The sequence below is a fragment of the Heloderma suspectum genome, chromosome Z (genome assembly GCF_057233095.1).
Source record: "Heloderma suspectum isolate Gila_16-S chromosome Z, 16-S_ref, whole genome shotgun sequence".
Lineage (NCBI taxonomy): Eukaryota > Metazoa > Chordata > Lepidosauria > Squamata > Helodermatidae > Heloderma > Heloderma suspectum.
Genome location: NC_139476.1, coordinates 9380798 through 9401753, shown reverse-complemented (window position 1 = coordinate 9401753; position 20956 = coordinate 9380798). Strand labels below are relative to the sequence as shown.

Sequence of the window (20956 nt, the reverse complement as noted above, 5' to 3'; positions counted from 1 at the left end):
GGGTTCTAATATTATGAGAGAGGAAGAAGAACTTCTCCCTATCCACTTGTTCTACACCATGCATAATTTTGTACACCTCTATCATGTCTCCCCTTCCACATCCTAAGCTAAATAGTTCCAGATGTTGTAAGTTTTCCTCATCAGGGAGTTGCTCCAGCCCCTTTATCACTTCAGTCACCCTATTTCCTCCCCACCCTTAGTATGAAATACAAATGCCAAATATTAATGATGAATTTAAAAATGTAAATAAATAAAAAGTAGTAATTGTATTAAAGGGAAGATACACAAAGACACAAGCAGTTTCACAATGAATTCTGGGTAACTGGCATTAAAAATAATTATGAAGATGAGCTGGAATCCAAAGAGAAAATGCTGAGTTAAAGCCCTATCACTGGGGCCAAATAGTTATTTGAGTAATGAACAGGTGTGAGACTATTATTCCAGATCAAAAATGTTTGCTTATCATTAATGAGCAAACAATATTGTGTAAGGTATATACATTAAAAAGCGTAACATACAGATGTCTAGGAAAAATTATAGACTTATGTTTAATTAGGTTTAATTGGTCTTAGGCTTGGAATTGGAATTAGGTTTGGAATTGGAATTAGGTTTAATTAGATAGGTTTAATTGGCAAATGTTGAGTAAGAAGTTATCTTCTCAAAGATACAATTCAGAATTAATCATATGTAGCCTGAAAGGTGTGCATGTAAGCTTTTTTGTATGTTCTAATTTTGTAGGACTGTTTAATATCAATTAGATAATTAAGATTGTGAGCCTTAAGCATGGGACAGTAAATAATATCAGCTATGAAGTAACTTCTACACACACAAAATATAAATATGTTCTAATTCTGGAATGCAGAGCTGCTTATTAAAAGTTCACCAGGCCTGTGTACCTATCAGCTGAGTACTGAATAGGGAACTTGGTACTTAGGTTAAGATCTCTCCTTTTTAAGCTATGAGGACTAGAAGTCTAACAACAAGAAATGTTCAGGAAATTCTGTTTCCTGTTAAGCTATTAAAATCGAAGAATCTTTAGCAAAGCTCTGTTTAACAACAAGAAATGTTTTTTAATGTTATTTTATGCAAGTTATATTTTAATGTGATGTTATGAGTACATTTCTAATAAAAATGAAAAATGAATCAAAGGATTTTTCTTTTACTAATTCTTGGAAGTACAAAACCAAAATTGAATCCACCTAAAACAATTTTTGGTGTGTGCTTTGGGGAGTATCCAATGGCAGTCCTAGGTAGAATAGGCCCATTGAAATGAATGAGCCTTAAGTTAGTCACAACTAACGTAAGTCCTGTTCATTTCAATGGGTCTACTCTACCTAGGACTAACATTGGATACTACCCTTAGTCTGAAGTGTATTGATCAGCTTTGGACAGTTAACTGGCAGCCGACGGCTTCCTAAATACTGGAACGCTCATTGGGAAATGCTCAGCAAAGGCCAAATCAGTAACACCAGTCGTGATTTTTTAAAAAGTAATTATCTGAGCATGTGCAGTTTCCCATTTTAAATCATGGCACCACCATGACCATGGAAATAAAACAGAGTTTGCTGCCCTGGTGCTGGACACATTTACAAGGGAATAAACACCATTTTGTTGCCGAAAAGGACAATATATTTTTAAAGTAAAAATAATAAAATGAGCATGCCTGCCTATAATATGATTTTTTAAAGGAGAAGAAAGGGTGGTACAGCCAGCAGTGTCAGCCCCAGTGGTCCCAACACCCCTGTGATGGCGCTGGTGCTGGGGCCATTTGTCAGAGCCCTGCTATTTTCTAGGTGGTCATTTGGGCAGGCTGGGGTGGTCCCTGGGTCTCAGCCATGTCGAAGCCTAACTGCACCTCTGGTGAATGGTCTCGATCCTACAGAAAGAAGTGGAGAATCACACATGGTGCGCACACATACACAGAGACGAACCCATGAAGGATTTATCAGGGCGCTACCAGCTGTCACAGCCTCAGCATAAACAGGAAAAGCACACGGATGAAAATAGCAACGAGGCAGGAAATGGTACCATCCCATCCCACTCATCGCAACCCCTCTGCCTCGCCTGATGTAGCGACAGACAGACTTGGGAACGCGGTTCTCAAAAACTGTGTGAAATCAGGGGGGCAGGAGAACCTTCATGTAGGCTGGCAGATGAATCCCTGAGTCCTCCTCAACGGTGAGAGAAGAGGAAGAATCTCTACAGACACGGATTCTCCACTCTCAGGGCTGATAAAGGTGTGAGCTCGCAGATGGAGATCCCTCAACTCTGCCATAAACTCCTGAGAGATTACCTTAGGCAAGCTGCAATCTCTTGACCTCAGCTCCGCCATCTGCAAAATGGGCATAATATTGACCTCCCTGACAGGGTTGTTGTAAGGATAACTGAGGTAATACTGGGGAGGCACTTCGAGCAGGACAGGCGAGTGTTATATAACAGAAAATTATTACTGGGGCTTTCGTTAATTAAAGATTTTTGGGTGGCTAAATCAACTAGGGATGCTCCCAAATCTTCTTCATCTGATTCCCCCCCCCACCCCCGTAGGATTTTGGCATCCTGAATTACCTGGTCATGTTTCTGAAGTGGAATTGATGCTTTAGGGATCTCCCATGGTTCTTTAAAAAAAAAAAAATCCTAGATTTTGTATAGAGCACTAGATGTGTGCTGTTTGCCACATCTTTCAGTACCTTCAGTTCATTTCTGTCTTTCCCTCCCCACCCAATTACCAATGCACATAGATAAAACACTGCAAAAAAGCCATCTTGGTAGGACTGATTGTATGATTGCATCACTGTTCTTGCTCTGTGGTGTTTTATCAATGCTTGGATGCGCCGGTGTCGATCAGTAAAACACGGCCCAAAAGGAATACTGATGCAATTGTACAATAAATCATACCAAGATGGCTTTTTTGCAGTGTGTTATCAATGCATGTTGTCAACAAAGGTGTGCGAGTGTGTCAGTGAGATGCAAATTAACTGAAAGCTGCAGCGAGCTGTTGTTGGAGGCCCATGAAGCTTTGGGTTATGAGCTGTCGCTCCAACATTTGGACTATGCGCCTGTCAATGCGCACTCACCCTCCTGGAGAACCACGTCCTTCAGTTTCTCCAGGCGCTCCGCAAAGTAACCCACTTCAGCCAGGAGGTGCGAAATGTCGTCTGGTTCCATCAGGCTCCCTTCGCTGTTCTCGCTGGGGCTGTACGAGGCATGAGGCTTGTGTCCTTTGGCGAGCCCTCGGGGAATTGCAGGGGATAGGGGGAATCCCGCTGCACTGGCGTGGCGGCTCAGGCTGGTGGGGCGCTTCAGCGTGGCCGTCGTGGCCGATGAGGACAAATCCACCAGGCTGGATGCGGACAGCTCCAGGCCATCTCTCCGGGGCAGCTCCTGCAAGAATCAAAATTCATTCCGTCTTTGACAGGCAAAAGATGCTGTGGCGAGGAGGGGAGCGGGCTACAGGAGTGGAGAAACAAGCCAGACCAAGCCAAAGGAACAAGAGAGGAAGGTAATATGGGGCGCGGGGAAAATCCTCTGATTCCCAAGTATCATTACAGAACAACTTGAGCATGAATATAGGTAGCCTGATGTGTGTAGAGTCATGTAATTGTATTACAGAGCAATCCTAAACTTCCTGCAAGGCCTCCAGGACAGATTTGCCCCTCCCCACTTACTGGTGGAGGGCACCTCCTTGGTGTCAAGGATAGGCATGGTCGGGCACCTGCCAAGGTCCCACACCCCAGCAGGGGCTCACTGATAGGAGCCCCCAGAGTTGCTCCTCCTCTTCTCCACTGCAACTTGCTTATTCACCTGCCTCTCGCTCCGGCCCAGACAACGGTGGTGGCGAGAAAGAGGAGCAGGACATGTCACGGTCTCCTGCTCACTGGCTCTCTGCCTGTCAAGCAAGACAGAGCTAGCAATGATGGGGGAGAGGAGGAGGAGCGCTGCTGGTGAAGATGGTGGTAAGAAGGCAGATTCACTGAGGGAGGGGACCCGTGGAAGGGGTCTTGCCCCAGGGCCCTCCAAAGCCACCAGGCACCTCTGCCCCATCCTAACTCCCTCTGGTCAGCAGAGCTTGGCAGCTAGATTGCTCTGTCAAATATGAATAAAATTTAAAAATTAAAATAAGGGTCTAATGTTTGTCAGGTTTCTGATTGGACTAACACTCCAGAAGGCAGTGTTACTTCTTGGGTAGCCGTTGGATAGAATTCTGTCTCTGTAAATCTTCTTATAACTCCATAAATAAAGAGGACTACAAAATTACGACTTAAACATTTTAAAGGAAAGCTGAAAATTTCAGGCAGGGGCCTCAACGATGACCCAGAAAAGGAATCGAAGTCTGCTTCCGTGTACAGATCTCTTGTCCTGGATAGGCAGAATATGGGATTCTATCCTAAATGCTTTTTTTTCTCTGGGGCTTCCTTTCCCACCCCTTGCAAGCAGTAGGGAAACTGACATTCTAGATTGAAGGAAACTGTTCCCTTGGAGTGGGGTAATTGGATCTTGTGGCTGTTAAGACTCACAATTGCTCAAGTGTGTTTCAGTGAGTAAACAGACACTGGTGCTTCCGTAAATCTTGGTCATCATCTCAGAAACTGCAAAAAAAATCCTCCCCCCCCCCCGCTTCGTACTGTATGGCTGTGAAGGCCCTGGGAGCTAGTTGGAGCAGACAATACTGGGTTAGAAGGACCAATGGTCTCACTCAGCACAGCTTCATGTGTTCATGCAACCTCAAAAAAGTAAAAGTCCATGCCTCTGCAAATTTGCATAAATAAAGAGGACTAGAAAATTACATTTTAAAATGTAAACTGAAGCCGAAAATTTCAAGCATTAGGGTGCATCCATACCCTCTCTTCTATAACTTAGGCTGCAATCCATGTTTACTCTTCCTAGGCCCAATCTATGTGGAAAGAGTATGAGACATGCTTTGGGGCTATATCCAGATCTTCATGAAATCACTTTGGTCATTCAGCAGCACATGAAGCAAGATAAACAGAGTATACACTACCTAAAAACCTGCTTTCACAGGTCAAACCGCACTTGAAACTGCCTTACTTTGGGGATGGTGGGTGGAGTCCCACTAGTATAACTGAAGGTCATCAACCATGTAGGTGCTGCTCAGTGAAGAGGAGAGGCTTGTTCCCTGCCCCTGTCCATCCTCCCCTGCTCAAAGAAGTTTAATGGAACAGATGAATTATGTCCCTGTAGTTTACCCCACACCTCTCCCCTCATATCTACCACTTGTCTTCGTAAGTGCGCTATGCTTCGAATGTTTACACTGATAAGAAGCTGCATGCTGCATTGTGCAAAGTAAAAACAAACAGTGGAGAAGTGTCCTATATCCAAAGCACGCCACTGTGGAGTAGCGAGAGAGTGAAACAGCGCTACTGTGAAACAGCACAGTTGCGAAATAGTGCTACTGTGATAACAGAGGAGAAGGAAGGGGGAGTGCCAATGGTGAAAGAGTGAAACAGCACTATTGTGAAATAGCGCTTCTGTGATATAGTGCAAAAGTAAAAAATAAACACAGGAGAAAGAAAGGGGAGCGCCAGTGGTGAAAGAGTAAAATAGCACTATTGTGAAATGGCACCACTATGATATAAGCAAAAGTACAAAAATAAATGGAGAAGGAAAGGGGAGCACCAGTGCTGAAAGAATGAAACAGAACTACTATGAAATACCACTACTGTGAATTAGTGCTAACTGGCAGAAAATAACCCTAAGTCTGTGTCCAAAAAGCATGCTACTGCCAGTAGCAGGGAAAAAGGAATTGGGGGGTGGGGGGAAAGACAACCCCGCCCCTTGACCAGGTCACAGACACATCACGAGGCATGCCCAGCATGCAGAATTTAATTAAGGGGAACAGCGCATACTGCAGAGGAACCATGCAGGAGCCACACTTAAGGAAAAAAGGCGCAGTAAAATGACTTTCCGAAAATGAGTCATTTTCAGGGGAATGCTGCAGGGTTGCTGCGGAGTGCTGACAATGTCATGTGTCACAAACGACCTTGACGTGCTCTCCACACTAAATCACCCATATGGATTGGGCCCTAGAGAGAGCGTGATGGCGTAAGCCTATCCACTTCACCCAAAACTAAGTTCTGTTGTCTTCCGTGGGGGCTTATCCACAGTAGGTGTGTATAAGACTGCATCCTTAGTTCCATTGAACTCACTAGATTTACTTCTAAATGCACAGGTTTAGGGTTTCATTTTTTTATATGTCACCCTGTGACAACAAAAAAAAATTCTCAGGGCAGCTGTTAGAATAAAATATGACAATACAAACCTAAACATCTAAAATGCCTGCGAGAAAAGAAATGTTTCCTCCTGGCACCTGAAGATAACAGCGTGAGTGCCAGTTGAGCCTTCTTCAGGAGGGCATTCTATAAACAGGGTGCCACAACCAAGAAGGCCCTCTGTCGTGTACCACCTGCCTAACTTTGACTTCAACTCCCACCATCCCCAGCCAGCTGGGAGATACTGGCAGTTGTAGTACCACACATCTGCGGATCTGGCGGGCACCAGGTTTAGATACTCAGATCATTCAGTTAGTTGCAAAATAAAATCATGCCGGGGCTGTTAGATTAATTGATTTAAAACATTTGATCGATTTAAAAAGATGACTGGATTAAAGGTGCCAGTGTGGTGTAGTGGCTAGAGTGTTGGACTGGGAGTTGGAAAATCTGGGTTCTAGTCCTCACTCGGCCATGGAAGCCCACTGGGTGACTCTGAGCCAGTCACAGACATTCTGCCCACCCTACCTCACAGGGTTGTTGTTGTGAGGACAAAATAGAGGAGGAGGAGGGTTATGTATGCCACCTTGAGTTCCTTAAAGAGGAAAAAAGCCGGGATATAAATGTAATAAATAAACTGGGTAGCAGATTCGTAAACTGTTAGTTACTGTTAATATAAGTACTTAGAGGGACTGAACAGGCATTTCCCCTTCCCTCTCACGCACGCACATGAGGGATGGGGGGGGGGTAGCTCTTCTAAAACAAAGCATTCCCCCATCTCTCCCACACAGTGGAACTTACTTCTGAGTAAACATGAGAGGATCGCATGGTTAAATCATCAAATTTATGCTAATCAAATTGATTAACAAATGGATGAGTCAAGTCAAACCTGACTAACTTAAGATTTCGGACAACAGGCCAAATAAACACATTTGCTAATGAAAAATGTCCTCTTTAACCGCCAAACTAAATCTGTGGTTGCCTGAGGAGGTCCCATCTCTGTGCCATATGCTAGCTACACTTTGCACGTTTCCCATTACACCACTTTCACTATTGGACATGAGTGCGAGAAGGAGCGTAACCATCCAAAAGTGTTTATTTTGTCCATAGGACTTTCTAGATATTGATACATAAAAACAGTTATTAAAGGAAAAGAGTAAAACAGGGATAAATGAAGATTTGTAAAACAAATAGAACAGACTATATAACACAATTAATCGGAAAAAGATTAATTGAAAACTAAACATGCATACACATAACATAAAATTAGCAACCAACTTTACATTATAACCAATGTCTGTACCATTTATCTCCCAGTAACCGCATTACTGTCAGCCGTGAATTAATTGTGATCTCATCTTAATAGCTGCAGCAAAATATCTGGCTGTTTGTTCTGTTTCAACCTTATTTATGCCAGCCAACAAATATGAAACATAACATCCAACTGTCCTTTCAGGCAGCAAATTAGGTAAAAGGGTTATAAAATAGGTGGAAGGACAGAAACTCAGCAAACATAGACAGAGTGTAAAATTTAAATGCATATAGTAGCCTTCCTTAACATGGTATTCTCTACAAATGTCTGACTACAACTCCCATCATCCTGACCACTAGCATAGCCAAAGGGTACCAGTTTGGGTAAGGATGACCTACCCTCCTGTAAAGTTAAAGAATACTAATATTCAGACTGTGTTCTGTGAGGGTCGTACTTCCAAAAAATAGGTGAGGGGACAAGGTCCTGTCCCACTTGCTGTGTTCCTTAATTCATTTTCATTCATTCATTACATTTCTATACCACCCAATAACTGAAGCTCTCTGGGCAATTTACAAAGATTAACAATCATAAAAATACAGTACTATACATAGTATAAAAGCTGTTGACATACAAACATATAAACAGGCAGTGCACACACACACTCAAACGCACTCACACGCGCGCACACACACACACACACACACAATTTTAAACAATCAACCAATAGAAAAAACAGGACCAAATTAAAACCTTATCTAATGCTGCTAAATGCCTGAGGGTAGAGGAAAGTCTTAACCTGGCATAAAAAGATAACAATTTTGGCACCAGGCAGGTCTTGCTGGGTGATTGTTGTTCTATAATTGCCTTCAGCATGGCGGCCCCCTTTCTTTGGAACTCCCTGCCCCTGGAGATCAGGCAGGCACCACCACTGGGTTGTTTCCAGCACCTCCTGAAAACAGCACTGTTCCAGAGGTGTTCCTTAATTGACCAGTCATGGTTCCTATTGGTGTTGTGTGTGTTTTTTTAAGCATAATTTTAAGGTGGTGTTTTAATTTTTTATTCTTTTACTGTTTTATCTTTTGTGTTCACCACTCCGAAATCTGTTCTAGATGTGGAGTGGTATATAAGTATTGTAAGGAAGTAAGGAAGTAAATAAATAATACAATTGGGGGGTCACCACAGAGAAGGCCCTCTCCCTTGTTGCCACCTTCTGAGACACACTTGGAAGAGACACCTGGAGGAGGGTCTTAGATGATGAGGAGAGGTAAACAGGTAGGTTCACGCCAGAAGAGGTGTTCCGACAGGTTCTGCAGTCCCAAGCAGTGTAAGACTTTCTCTGTCAAAACCAGCACCTTGAATCAGGCTAGGAAACATACAGGCAGCCAGTGCGATGGGCCAGAATCAATGTTATATGCTCACACCTTCTTGGCCCTGTTATCAGTCTAATTCTAAGCGATCAGTGCTGCAGCGGTAAATGCAGGTGCTCATCCTGGCAATCCCCGTAGCCCGCCCTACAAGGAGAGTCCAAACATTCAGGCAGCTATGTGGATCCACATCAACCAACCAGCTCTAGCAGTTTTCATCTCTGCCACGAGCTGGTCTTTTGCAAAGCGAATGGGTCCTCCTTGCCCGTTCAGGACCAAGCCAGCCCAAAACACTTTGCATGGCAATAGGGAACAATTTCCCTCCAGCTGTTGTGAGGATTGCAGCAAAGCTCAGAGGGAGCAGGGAAGTCGGACGGGGTGGCAGATGACATCAGCACCCCTGGGAATGAAAAAGTGCCTGTACTGTGTCCCTACGAGCACTAACCCACTGTGGATCCACTATCCCACTGTAAGTACATAAGGGTGGATGGCTGCCTTGCCCCAGACTAAAAGAAAGGTACGCTCTCTGGATACTCAGAAGCTCTTGTTTAGAAGGGGTTTCTTCAGCCTTCCCCAACCTGGCACCCTCCAGATGTGCCTGGCTACAGGGTGATGGGAGTTGTAGTCTGACACATCTGGAGGGTGCCAGGTTGGGGACGTCTGGGTTACTTCATCTGTTTCTTGGAAGGAGGGGGCTTGGCTGAAGCAGGAGCCCCCCAAACTAAACCCATCAGTCACTCGGTGAGATTTTTATCAGCATTTTCTGCTCCTTGACATGCCACAGGCTCCTGCATTCTTATCACCAGGGATGCTTCTATCTCCTGTTTCTGCAAAGACTCCCTCTCTCTTTCACCTGCTCACCTTCTACCTGCTGACTTCCTATCCAGCCCATACAGAGCTTAATTGATTTGAGCATGGGCCTTGCAACCTGTTACCAATGCTGGAGCTATGTGAGGGACAGATTACTTCTGAGCATATGCAGAGTATCTAGCTGCCTTTATTCTGACCACTGGACCATCAAGCCCACTCCGATGTGGTAGCAGCTCTTCAAAACCTCTCTAAAGGTCCCCTGGTAACCACAGATGTCAGGGATGAAACTTGGCCATTTCTGCTTCCAGAGCATATGCTGTAACTCTAAGCTATGCCCCCTGCCCCCAAGAGGGACCAAATCACTTCATATACTACCTCAATAATTTTTACAAGAAATGTGTAAGGTACGTCTGTGCAAGATTTTTTTAAATTTTAGTTTCTTGGTTACTTCATAAAGCTTGGCTAGATGTTACTAGCCTTTCAATTTTTAAACAGGATACATTAATAGGCTTTACATATCTGATATAGTTTAAAAACCTGCAATAAAACATAATGAGAAACAACAACCCTGCAAAGCAGGACAATGTTATCTCATAGGAAACTATCTTCTACAGTGTCAGGCCATCGGTCCACCTAGCCCAGGATTCCCGACCTTCCTGATTGTTCAGGGAGCTCCAAAAACCTAGCTCCCTTGCTGCCCTGCCCAAGGCCTGTTTAAACAAAGTGGAGAAGGCAGGAACCAAGCCTGCGACCTTTGAGCATGCAAAGCCTCTGCTCTCAGCTATGCTGAGTCAACACAACCTGGTCAGCGTCGGCCCATCCATTACAGATCGCGATTCCTCCCTTTTTGCCTTCTGCTGCGCCTGCGAGGCATTTCGAGCATGCTTCTGGCACGGCCTTTGGAGCACACTCTTGGCATGGCATGAATATTATAGAGCTGTCACCCTACCTTACGCCACATGCTGGCTCTGCAGGAGACAGTATCCAGAACGTGTCCCCCAGCTTTCACGACTTTCCTCCGGAGTCCGGTAGAATACGGACTGTAGCTGCTTCTACCACTCATGTTCTCATTAAGCACCCCCGCGATTCAACAGCATGAGGATCGGGCAGCTCAGCCACCGCACACTATCTAGGAAGAGGCAGCGCTAATAATTTAAAGGCCTACAAAACATCTGCATTGCCAAGGTGGGTCTCAAGAGCGTTTCCACCCACCCTAGCTCTGAAAAAAGGCCAGCAGGATTAAAAACAAAGATATAGACCACCAAACCACCCGCCCAGCTCTGTTGCTATGAAAGGGGCAGGGAGAAGAAGCCACAAGTTGTCTCTGAAGCAAGAGGAAGTTAGATCCGACAACTTCCTCTTTGGGGCAAAGTTACAGCCCTTTTCTAAATTTCGCGAAAACAAATAATAAAGTTTAGAAGTAGGGTTGTCGGCCTAAAACTCGGTTAGTTTTGAAGGAGAGATGAATAAATGAAATTGGGATAAATTTGTGTGTGACTAAAACAGTGGTTCTGATGAATACATATATATATATATATATATATATATATATATATGATATATTATATATTTTAATATATATTTTAATCCATGCATGGGTCATGGAAGAGGCATTCTTTCCTGCAAGTACCATATTAGAAGAGGCGTTCTTTCTAACATGCACCATCTTAAAAGAGGCATGCACTCCAGCATGCATTCCTGTGCATGTGAGATGGTGGGGGAGGGAAGTACTTAGGGGGGAAAAAATCATTGAATCAGGGTGGCTTTTTAAAACACTCCAAAAGTTTTAAATTGATTCTTTTGAACAATTGACAGTACAATCATATGCACGTGAATCCCACTGTGTTCAATGGGGCTTGTTCCCTAGTAAGTGCATTTAGAAATACAACATGAGTAACGTAAACCCCCAATTACATACTGTAATAATATGCTGTAAATACACTTCTCCACTCTGTCCTCCCCACACTTTCTTTCACATCCTCTAGCATATGCTAAAAGATAAACTTGTATTTCATGATATGAAACAAGGCTGGGACAAGGGATTTTTTAAGCATTCATTTCAGATTATGAAGCTCCCAGCTGCTTCACAATGACATTTTGATACAGTACAAGCATGCATGGGTATGGCTGCACACCTCCTTTTCAAGCCACAGAGTAAGCATTTCCAAGTGCAAGATACCCTCTTGTAAAACTGAGAGATGCAATTATTACCTCACCCATGCAGTCTTGCAGCAGTCAAACAAAGCACAGTTCAGATGAAAAGATCCAATAATGTTCCTAAACACTAACAGATATATTGTGACAAGATTCCACTTCAAACAGAGCTTAAAAGTATCTAAAACAAACACACTGGTCATTCACAAAGCAGTGTTGGTGATAATGCAAACATCCTGTCATTGATAAGCTAATTAACACCTGTAGTGGAACTTAAAAAAAACCCCTTGTCTAGATTCAGGCCACAGGTGACAGAATTAACTTTTTGATACATTGTAACAATTTCCAGATTCTGGTATATGCTTTCTGGCATCAGATGCATTTGATGAAGTGGACCGTGTCCATGAAAGCTTATGCCAGAATAAGTGTGTTGGTCTTTAAGATGCCACAAGACTCTTTGATATTGATACATTGTGTGCAATACATTGCCGAGCCATTGTGCAAGCTTCTTCCAGCCTCTGTAAATTATTTATTTTTAATATAGCACAATATAAGCGCACGGTATTTAGGGTGTCCAGACAGGGGCTCCTGTATGTTTAATGGTTGTGTAAAAGAGGGAATTTCAGCAGCTGCAACTTCCAGAGCCTGCTGAAATTCCCTCTTCTACACAACTATTAAAGGTATTCTCTTTTAATCTGGCCACTCTAGGCATGATAGAACTTGTACAACAGCCATTTCTCTTGTCCTGCACTGCGATCCTTCCTGGTCAGACAGGTTTTGAAAAACTGAGACAACAGTCGAAGACAGAGGAAGGGGAAAACATGGATTTAGACCCGACAAACGATGCTGGCTTTTTTGTACGACCTTCAAGATCGTGAATAACAGCTGTCATCCGTCTGTTTCCATTGAGAACACGCAGCAACAGAAATAGGCATGGTTACTGGTTAAATAAGCATATTTTATATCCTTTATGAAATTATGCATGGTGTAGAGAAAAGGGATAAAGAGACTTCCCTGCCTCTCCCTCTCTCAAAATACTAGAACCTGGGGTCATCCTATGAAGCTGACTGGGGGGAGATTCAGGACAGATCAAAGGAAGGGCTTCTTCACATAGCACAGAGTCAAACTATGGAATTTGTTACCACAGGATGTAGTGATGGCCACCAGCTTTGATGGCTAAACCACAACCAGTGATTGGCTGTGTGTGTCTTCATGAGCACCCAATTACCATGCTAATAGCTGGCTCCTGAGTCCTGACTGATTCAGGGGAACTGGGTCAGGACCATATTTGGGAGTTCAGGAGAGCAGTCCTCCTGCACACTCTGCCTGCTACCTGTAGTAATGAGAGTCCCACCAGTGCGAGACATACGCTATGGTGGAACGTGAGAGAGGGCCTTCTCCACTGTGGCACCCACGGTTGTGGAATGCCCTCCCCTTGGAGGCTTGATTGGCGCAGATATTGGTTTCATTCCGGTGCCAAGTAAAAACATGGCTTTTTACCAAAGCCTTTGAGGGCTAAATATGCATTCCCTAAAGTAGCACTCTGTTTTAACTGTCTTATTGTTTTAGATTTTAATTGGCATTAGCTTGTTTAATATGTTTTTAGGTGTTTAAATTATTTATTGTTTTATATCGTTTAAATTGATTTCATCTGTATGCCACCCTTAGATCTTAATGATATAGGGCGGGATACAAATGTTTTAAAATAAATAAATAAATAAAATAAAATAATGAGAGGAAACTGGAACTGAACCTCTGAAAATGCATAGGTAATTAATCAGCCCAGCAGCAGCCAATGAAGGAACACAGTGAAATGAAAAGCAAAGAGCTGGGCAGAATTGACTGAAGGCTGCCTCCATGAAGCACCACACTTGAATTAGCAAGCCGCTGGGAGGCTGTCTCCCCCTCTTGACAGGCCAGGTCAGCAGGGATGCAATGCAATGTGGGAAATCAGATGCTGGATTAAATAGGTCTCAGCCAGTGGAGTTTGTTTTCTGTTCTTATTTTGGCTTTAATGTTCATCCATGTGGATGGGAGCTGCCTGGCTCACAAGCTCACAAATTCAGCTACATATGTTGTTGTACCAGGTGTGCATTGAACCTCATTTCTCTGCCTGTGTGGGGGTTCAAATGGCAGGTGTTGATGGAGGGAGGTTTGTTTGTTTTTTCTGGAGAGCTGAAGGCGGTTTGAACATGACTCTGCTGCTCATGGTGCGTGCAGCCACCTCCTTTCTTGCTTCTGGTGATACAGGTGCAGCAGACTTGTGTATTGTCTGTCTCAAAAGCCCGCTAGCTCTGTTTGACCACAGGCATCAAACAGGGCAAAAGTGGCACATGGGTACACCACGGGAAGCAAAACTTCTCTCAAATCACTTTCAGTTCACTGAAAAAACAATGGCCAGAAGTCCAGCCAGATCCACTGCAGGCTTTAACATTCTATCAAATATTCTTTGTTCCTTTTCTTTTTTAGGGAAATGGTTATATGGTAGTTGTCTAACTCACCTTGCTTCAGAAGCTAATGCAGGAGAGGCTAATCTAGAAGAAATAAATTTACCATATATTGGATGGAGAAGAAATGAGGGGGTTTATGCTCCTACCAACCTTTATTCTTGTCCCCGGCCTTTCCCGATGTCACCTTTGGGGATACTGTTAAAATTTTTGTTACTGCACTGTCATTCTGCAGGGGTCTCTAGCTGCTGTATCTCTGAGGGAATGGGGAATGCATCCAGTCCTTAGTAGGCATGCACATCCATGCATGTGCATGAACACCAAGGTACTATACCAGCCTTCCCTAACCTGGCTCAGGATGGTGGGAATTGCACTCCGACACATCAATTTGGGGAAGGCTTTCACACACCTTGCAGATGCTGAGGTCACTCAGTCGTATACTGTAGGACACTTATATCCCCCCTCCTCAATATATTTTCAAGCTAAACAAAACAGTCCCTCGTCACTTTCAAATCAGTGGAGTGCAGGCCATTGCAATGTAAATAAATGCTGGAGGCAGACCTCAGCAATGGGTAGAAATTGGCAGGCAGAAAACACGCGTCTTATAAAAATGCGGGTGTTACAGGAGTGTCTGTATTTTCATCCTTGCAAAATCGGAGGATATGCCGTGACTCACCAAGGAGGCCGGGGGTACAGGACTTCCTGCCCTCTTCTTCGAGATGGAGGGCGTTTTCATCAGTTCGCGCTTCTTTCTTGAAAACATGGTGCCCCGCCAAAAGGCGACGTCTGCAGCTCAACGTTGCACTCCCAGCTCCCGGATGGAGTTGTCCAACAGGCGTCCCTTCCTTTCCATCCACCGGATGCGGCTCCTTGCACTGGCCTTGCACTGGCCTCCCAAAGTTGCCTGGTTGCCAACGCACTTGCCAAGGGAACACACTGCAGTTTTGACTGCCGTCACTGTCTGCTCATCCGCCTGGGCTCAAAGCACATGATTGCTCACTTATTTCCTGGCTGGGTCTGTCTGAAAAACAACAACACCCCGACCACTGAAATACTACACAGGAAAAGGTCTCTGTGTATATGTACGCACACGGCGGCGGTTTCAAACTGGGAGGAAGCCACAACTTGCTAATTTCCTCTTTGTTGTTGTTTTACCCCTTGTAGGCCAAATTCAGTCTCTTTCTCTCCATTTTAATTTGCAAGATCATTTGAAGCTGTCTTATAATGAGTTAGACGATTGGTTCATCTTGCGTGGTATTGTCTGGCCACATCTGGTGGCCATTGAGTCCCACATGTACATTTTGCATTGGATGAGAAAAGTATTTCCCCCCTTCTCTGTCCTGATCCTGAACTGACTACAAATCAACTTCATAGGATGATACGCGTTCCAGTGTTATGAGTGTTCTGTTTAAATCTGTATTTTAAGTCTCTGCATTGCTGCTAGGTTTTATTCTGGTTGTATTGTTATCTTGTTGTTTTAATGCTTTCATATTTTCTACTGTTTTATCCTGCACTTTTTGGTTTTAATTTTTGTGAACTACCCAGAGAGCTATGGCTATTGGGCAATACAGAAATGAAATGAATAAATAAATAAATGAGACAGGGGGGAGGGAGGGAGAGAGGAATTTCCACCACTTCTTTCCAACTTGTTATTTTATATACCTTTGCCATGTTCATGCTTGAGTGATAATGCTTTGCACAACTAAAGGGGCCATAGCTCAGTGTGACAGAGCACCTGCTTTGCATGCGGAAGGTCCCAGGTTCGATCCCAGGCTTCTCCAGGCAGGGCAAGGAAAGAATCCTGCCTGAAACCGTGGAGAGCCGCTGCTGCCAATCAGTGTCAACAATAAGGCAGCTTCCTATGTTCCTATGATCTAAAGAGATGCCATAATAAGAACGCAAGGCAACAAACAATAATAAAATACAAAACAACTTAGAAAATAACCATAACAGCCAATCAGTTAAAGACACATCAATGGAAATTAAGAAAATTAAACAGCACTCACCAGCTAAAAGTGGATATTTCAGCAAAATTGAATTCAGCTTTAAAGCCAAAAGACTGTCTGAATAAGAACATATTTGCCTGTTGGTGGGAGGACATCAAAGATGGAGCTACCCTGACCTCCCTCAGCAGGGAGTTCCACAGCCCCTAAGAAGGCCCTCTCTCTCACCTGCTGATGGAGGGAGAGAGACAGACGGGCCCCTCATGTGGACCTTAAAACCCTGGCAGGCTCATAGGGAAGTATGCCATCTTCCAAACAGCCTGATCTCAGTTGTGCAGGACTTTATAGGTCAAACCCACCACTTTGAGTATTATTATTAACAAACTCTACCTACAGACTAAGCTGCATGTGTAGCCCATTTAGCTGAGCGGGCTTAAATAAAAAGGCAAGAATTCAGCTTTGAAATTGTAACAAAAACAAGACTAGCCTGTTCTCTGCTACCACCTAGTGACAGAAAAAATTTAAATGGGGAGTGCCAAACACAAGGCTCTCAACCAAAGTATGCATTCCCATACATATCCCGTGTTCTTTGACTTAAAGAGTCAGTGCTGAGACGCTTCCAAAATTCTCTCCAGCAAAATGTCTCCCTGGATTTCGGAGTTCCGAATCAGCTGTTCTTTTTCCCAACGTGGAACTCCCTCGTTCTATTTTTATTTCTGGATTTTGTACAATGTGCTGTGTATGTGCACGCAGCTGCAATGTTCAGTCCCATTAATAGTTTTTCTCTTAAGGATGCGCACTGCTGAAACCCTACAAAAAAGCAATTTTGATGCACTCGCATAGATTACATCTTTTTTGGTGGTGTGTTATGAATGCTTAGGAGTGCACATGCACATCGATAAAACACAGCACAAAAAGAAATAGGATGCAGTCATACCCACAATCGCATTGAAATTGCGCTTTCTTTTTTGCAGTAAAACAGCAAAGGGAGGAAGATGCAAATTAACTGAAAGCTGTCTCCAACTGCAGATGCTTCGATTTCAGAATTAAATAACTCTCCTACCTGAACTAGAATGGAGGAGAAGTGGAACACAGAGCAAGGCATCCTGATAGAAGATTGCTGTGGAGCTGGAGTGAACAGAGTAGAGACTGTTTTCCTTCTTCGGACAGCAGAAAAAAAATCAAGCTTCAGAGAGAAGTTTTATTTATATTTTTGTTGTGGGCTCAAGCTGAAAAAAAAGACAAGAACTTTGGGAGTGCTGTGTTCTCTTTTATTGTTTTTGGTGATAAGTGTATTGTTATGCATGTAAAATTATTACATGTGCATTATTATTGTTTAATTATTATTGTTATTTAATTATTTAAATTATTATTGTTTAATTGAGAAAGTAATATATATGCTCATTGTCCTTGCACAAAGCCTTTGCTGTGAGTCCCTTCAAAGACCCTGAAGAAAAGTGTTGCACAAGATGGGTAGGAAGAGCGTTAGCCAGGCCCAGTGGGTCTCATGTTCCAGTTAGGGTTGCCAACTTGTCACAAACAAACATGCAACCTGCTGAGTCATCTTGGGTTCTAGCTAATTGCACCAAAAGCAATGGGCCATAGGAGGCTTCCCCCACCCCCTTTTCTTTGTTTTCTTAGCTGTGCACCTTGTTAGCTGTATACCCAGCAGCGGCTTTGCATGTGGAAGGCCCCTGCTCCAGTCTCCAGCGTAAGGGATGAGGGAGCATGGTGTGTGTGTGTGTGTAGTGTGTAAACATGTGGGGGCACATACAGTCACCCAGTGTTTTTGTAGCCGCACTCCCTGCTGCCAGCACAATTCAGTGGTGTGAGGTGGCAGCAGCAAAAAGGGGGCATTGTGCTTTAAAACAAGTACATGGGAAGCAGAATTGGTGTGCAGTGGCTGTGGGGAGGGATGGGGGAGAGATTGACCCTCAGACCCCCAGACCTGCTGAAGTTGCTTGCCCCTGAGGAAGCGGGTGATGGGAAAGAGCCCTGGAGAACTGCTGCCAGTGAAGAGCAGACAGTACTGAGCTAGGTAGCCTGACTCTGTATAAGGCAGTTTCCTATGAATGAATAATGGTCTACCATGCAGGGTTGTTGTTCAGATTATTAAACTAATCCCCACACCTTTAATCTTTTGTATCTTTTAAGACTGCAAGTCCGCAAGCAGGGACTGTCTCATTTTATTGACTGTACATAAGCTGTTCTCCTGAGGAGCAGGGTAAAAATGCTACAAATAATTAAAATAAATATAATATGTGTGAAATGCAATGTGTTCTTATTCTAACCATTTCCAGTTACATGGTGCATTTCACCTGCTAGGAGAGGGACTATAGACCAGTGGTAGAAGGAACACATGCTTTTTTGTTCTTATGTGCTACCATGTCATGGGAGTATCCGTAATCGTGAAAATCTTACCATTATGTGACTCCAGCTTCATTATGGAGTCTGACCAGCAAATACCTTTTTGGCTCAAGATCATGTTCCACGGAAGAAAGTATACTTGGGCGTCCTTGCTCTGCATAATGCATTTTCAAGGCAAAGCAAGCTGGTTCACAGGCTGCTAAAGAATTCAGAGGCTGCATGGGGAACTTTCCTCTGTTACAGCACAGCGATGCAAAAAGGCAGGCCTCAGCGCCTCCTACCTGCCATACCCCTTTGTCATCCCATCAACCACTCAGACTTGAGTTCCTAACCCTGATGATGTCACTGTTTTGGTATCTAAAGAAGGCAAATTGCAGAAAGCAAGAAGAATCTCACCAGGCTGTTGGGGACAGGGGGAGTGCCTCCAAAACCTCTTATGCAGGGGTGGCAATACAGTGCCCCCACCCCACCCCTAAAAAGGCTGGTGTGCGTTTGTGCATGCCGGATAAGCTACACTGTGATAATGATGAAGAAACAAAACAAACAAAGCTCTATTAACAGCTTACAGCTGTTTCTTCAAAAATTCTAAATATTTGAAGAAGAAGGAGAAGGAGAAGAAAGGAGGAGGAGGGCGCAGGCAAAGGGAACTTCAGGGCCTGCTCCAGTTGGACTGCCCCCCCTTTGGGAGATGAGAGGGGGGGAACCGGGCCATCCCTCCAGCCCTGCTGACAGTTCACCCAATTCTTTTTTCTCCCCTCCCCATCACCTTTTCCTCGTGTGTCGTGTCACTCTGGGAGCCTTTTTTGGCTGAGGAGTGGGATAAAAACACAATCAATCGAAAGTCTGCAACGTGTTTTCTGTGTGTGTGTGTGTGTGTGTGTGTATAAAGAATTCCTCAGAGATGGTAGATCTCAATTTCAATGAAACAAGCTAAGAGCATCAGTTCCAATCCAAATGCCTGATATAAACTCAGCTGAATTGTCTGGAACACATTTCAAGGTGATTAAAAGGATGCAGCAGCAAATGGACTTGATCTGGCTGCTCTTGAGAGGGCTGTTTAGTAGTTGTTCATTTATAAAAGGTTTCAAACTGCTGTGATTGAGTTGGATCCAGACTTAATCACACTTGGAGTAGATCCGTTCAAATTAACAGGACTTAATTCTGGATCCAGCCATTAATTCACTTATTTATTTATTTATTTATTTATTTATTTATTTATTTACTACATCTTCATCCCACCCTTCCTCAAGGACCTCTGGGTGGCTTACAAGATTCCATTTTATCCTTACAACAACCCTGTGAGGTGTGTTGGGTGGAGAGGTTATCCAGTTAGCTTCATGGCTGAGCAGTGGTGCATAATTTTTTAAAAAGTAAAAATAAGTTCATAATAATAATGTGTCTGCTTTGTCACTAGGGTAGCAGGTGTGTTTTATTGTTTTTACTGAAATGCTGGTTTTTAAAAAGTATTTTTTCACCTCTGTACTGTGATCTGTCCTAGGAGCCCTTAGGAAGTGGAAAGGAATAAATTAATAAGCAGAAGCACAGAGAATTGTGGATCTGAAAGAAGAGAGATCATTGCAATGATCCACATATGGATTTTTTAAAAACCCAAAATTAAATCAGTATTTGTCAAAAAAAAGAAAAGAAAGCAGGATAAAAACTTGTTTACAATTAAGTTTCTTAAATGTAAGTTTCAAAATTTAAGTTAGCATGAAAAGATTACAAAACGCAAAGGATTTCCTTCCTTGTTCTTTTTCTCTTATTTTTTTAATAAGACAAGCCAAATCTGGCCCGGTGCGTGAGTGCGTGGGGAAGTAGAAAGAACCTCTGAGCCTGTGCAAGAGTGCCCGCTTCTCAAGCAACAAACACTTAGTTGCTACTTGGCAGGCTTCCTGCAGCTCTGCCTGACCAAAGCTTCCTCAGTTGAACAGCTGCCTGCCCTCAAAAGTGATTTAAAGGGCACAGCAGGAGGAGCCCTACCAGGCCAAAAAAAAAAGCGGTAACCCCCACTATAAGGCTGGGTGGGAAGCGGGGTGGGGGGCTTTAACGACTGGCAGCATTCAGAGAGTGAAGCTGGTCTTAAAGTGTGCGTCTCGAGCAAAACTTCCCTAGTTGAATGTCTGCCTGTCCCTAAAGGTATTTCAAGGCCCAGAATGCGCGGGGGGGAAGTGCACCTGGGGGAATAGGGTTCCCTTGGGAACTCGGAGCTCCTTTTAGGGACGCTGCTCAGCAGGGCGCACGTGGGATTTAGAGGAGCCCCACACACACAGGAAGCTCCCTTCCTGCAGGAATTCGGCTCTTTCGGCCCTTATAAGGCTATTTCAACCCCCGGCCAATCAGCGGCGGGAGGCGGCGCTCTCCTGGCCCCAAAACTTCAGTGAAGAAGGCGGGAGGC

General features: G+C 43.9%; 1 protein-coding gene across 4 annotated transcripts in view; it reads right to left on the bottom strand.

Annotated features, from left to right (window-relative positions):
- ARHGAP45 (Rho GTPase activating protein 45) overlaps window positions 1–15232 on the bottom strand; it is a 73775-nt gene extending 58543 nt beyond the window's left edge. The window contains exons 1-3 of one of the 4 annotated variants that reach the window (XM_084825475.1): window positions 14928–14996; window positions 10600–10779; window positions 3075–3381 (exon numbers count right to left, since the gene is read on the bottom strand). In XM_084825475.1, coding sequence (XP_084681601.1) covers window positions 3075–3381; window positions 10600–10713 — 421 coding nt within the window. In that variant the 5' untranslated portion in view covers window positions 10714–10779; window positions 14928–14996. Of the gene's footprint in view, window positions 1–3074; window positions 3382–10599; window positions 10814–14927 lie in introns of those variants that run through there. The other 3 variants (XM_084825476.1, XM_084825478.1, XM_084825477.1) reach the window with 3 other exon arrangements.
- Between the last annotated feature and the right edge of the window lie 5724 nt (window positions 15233–20956).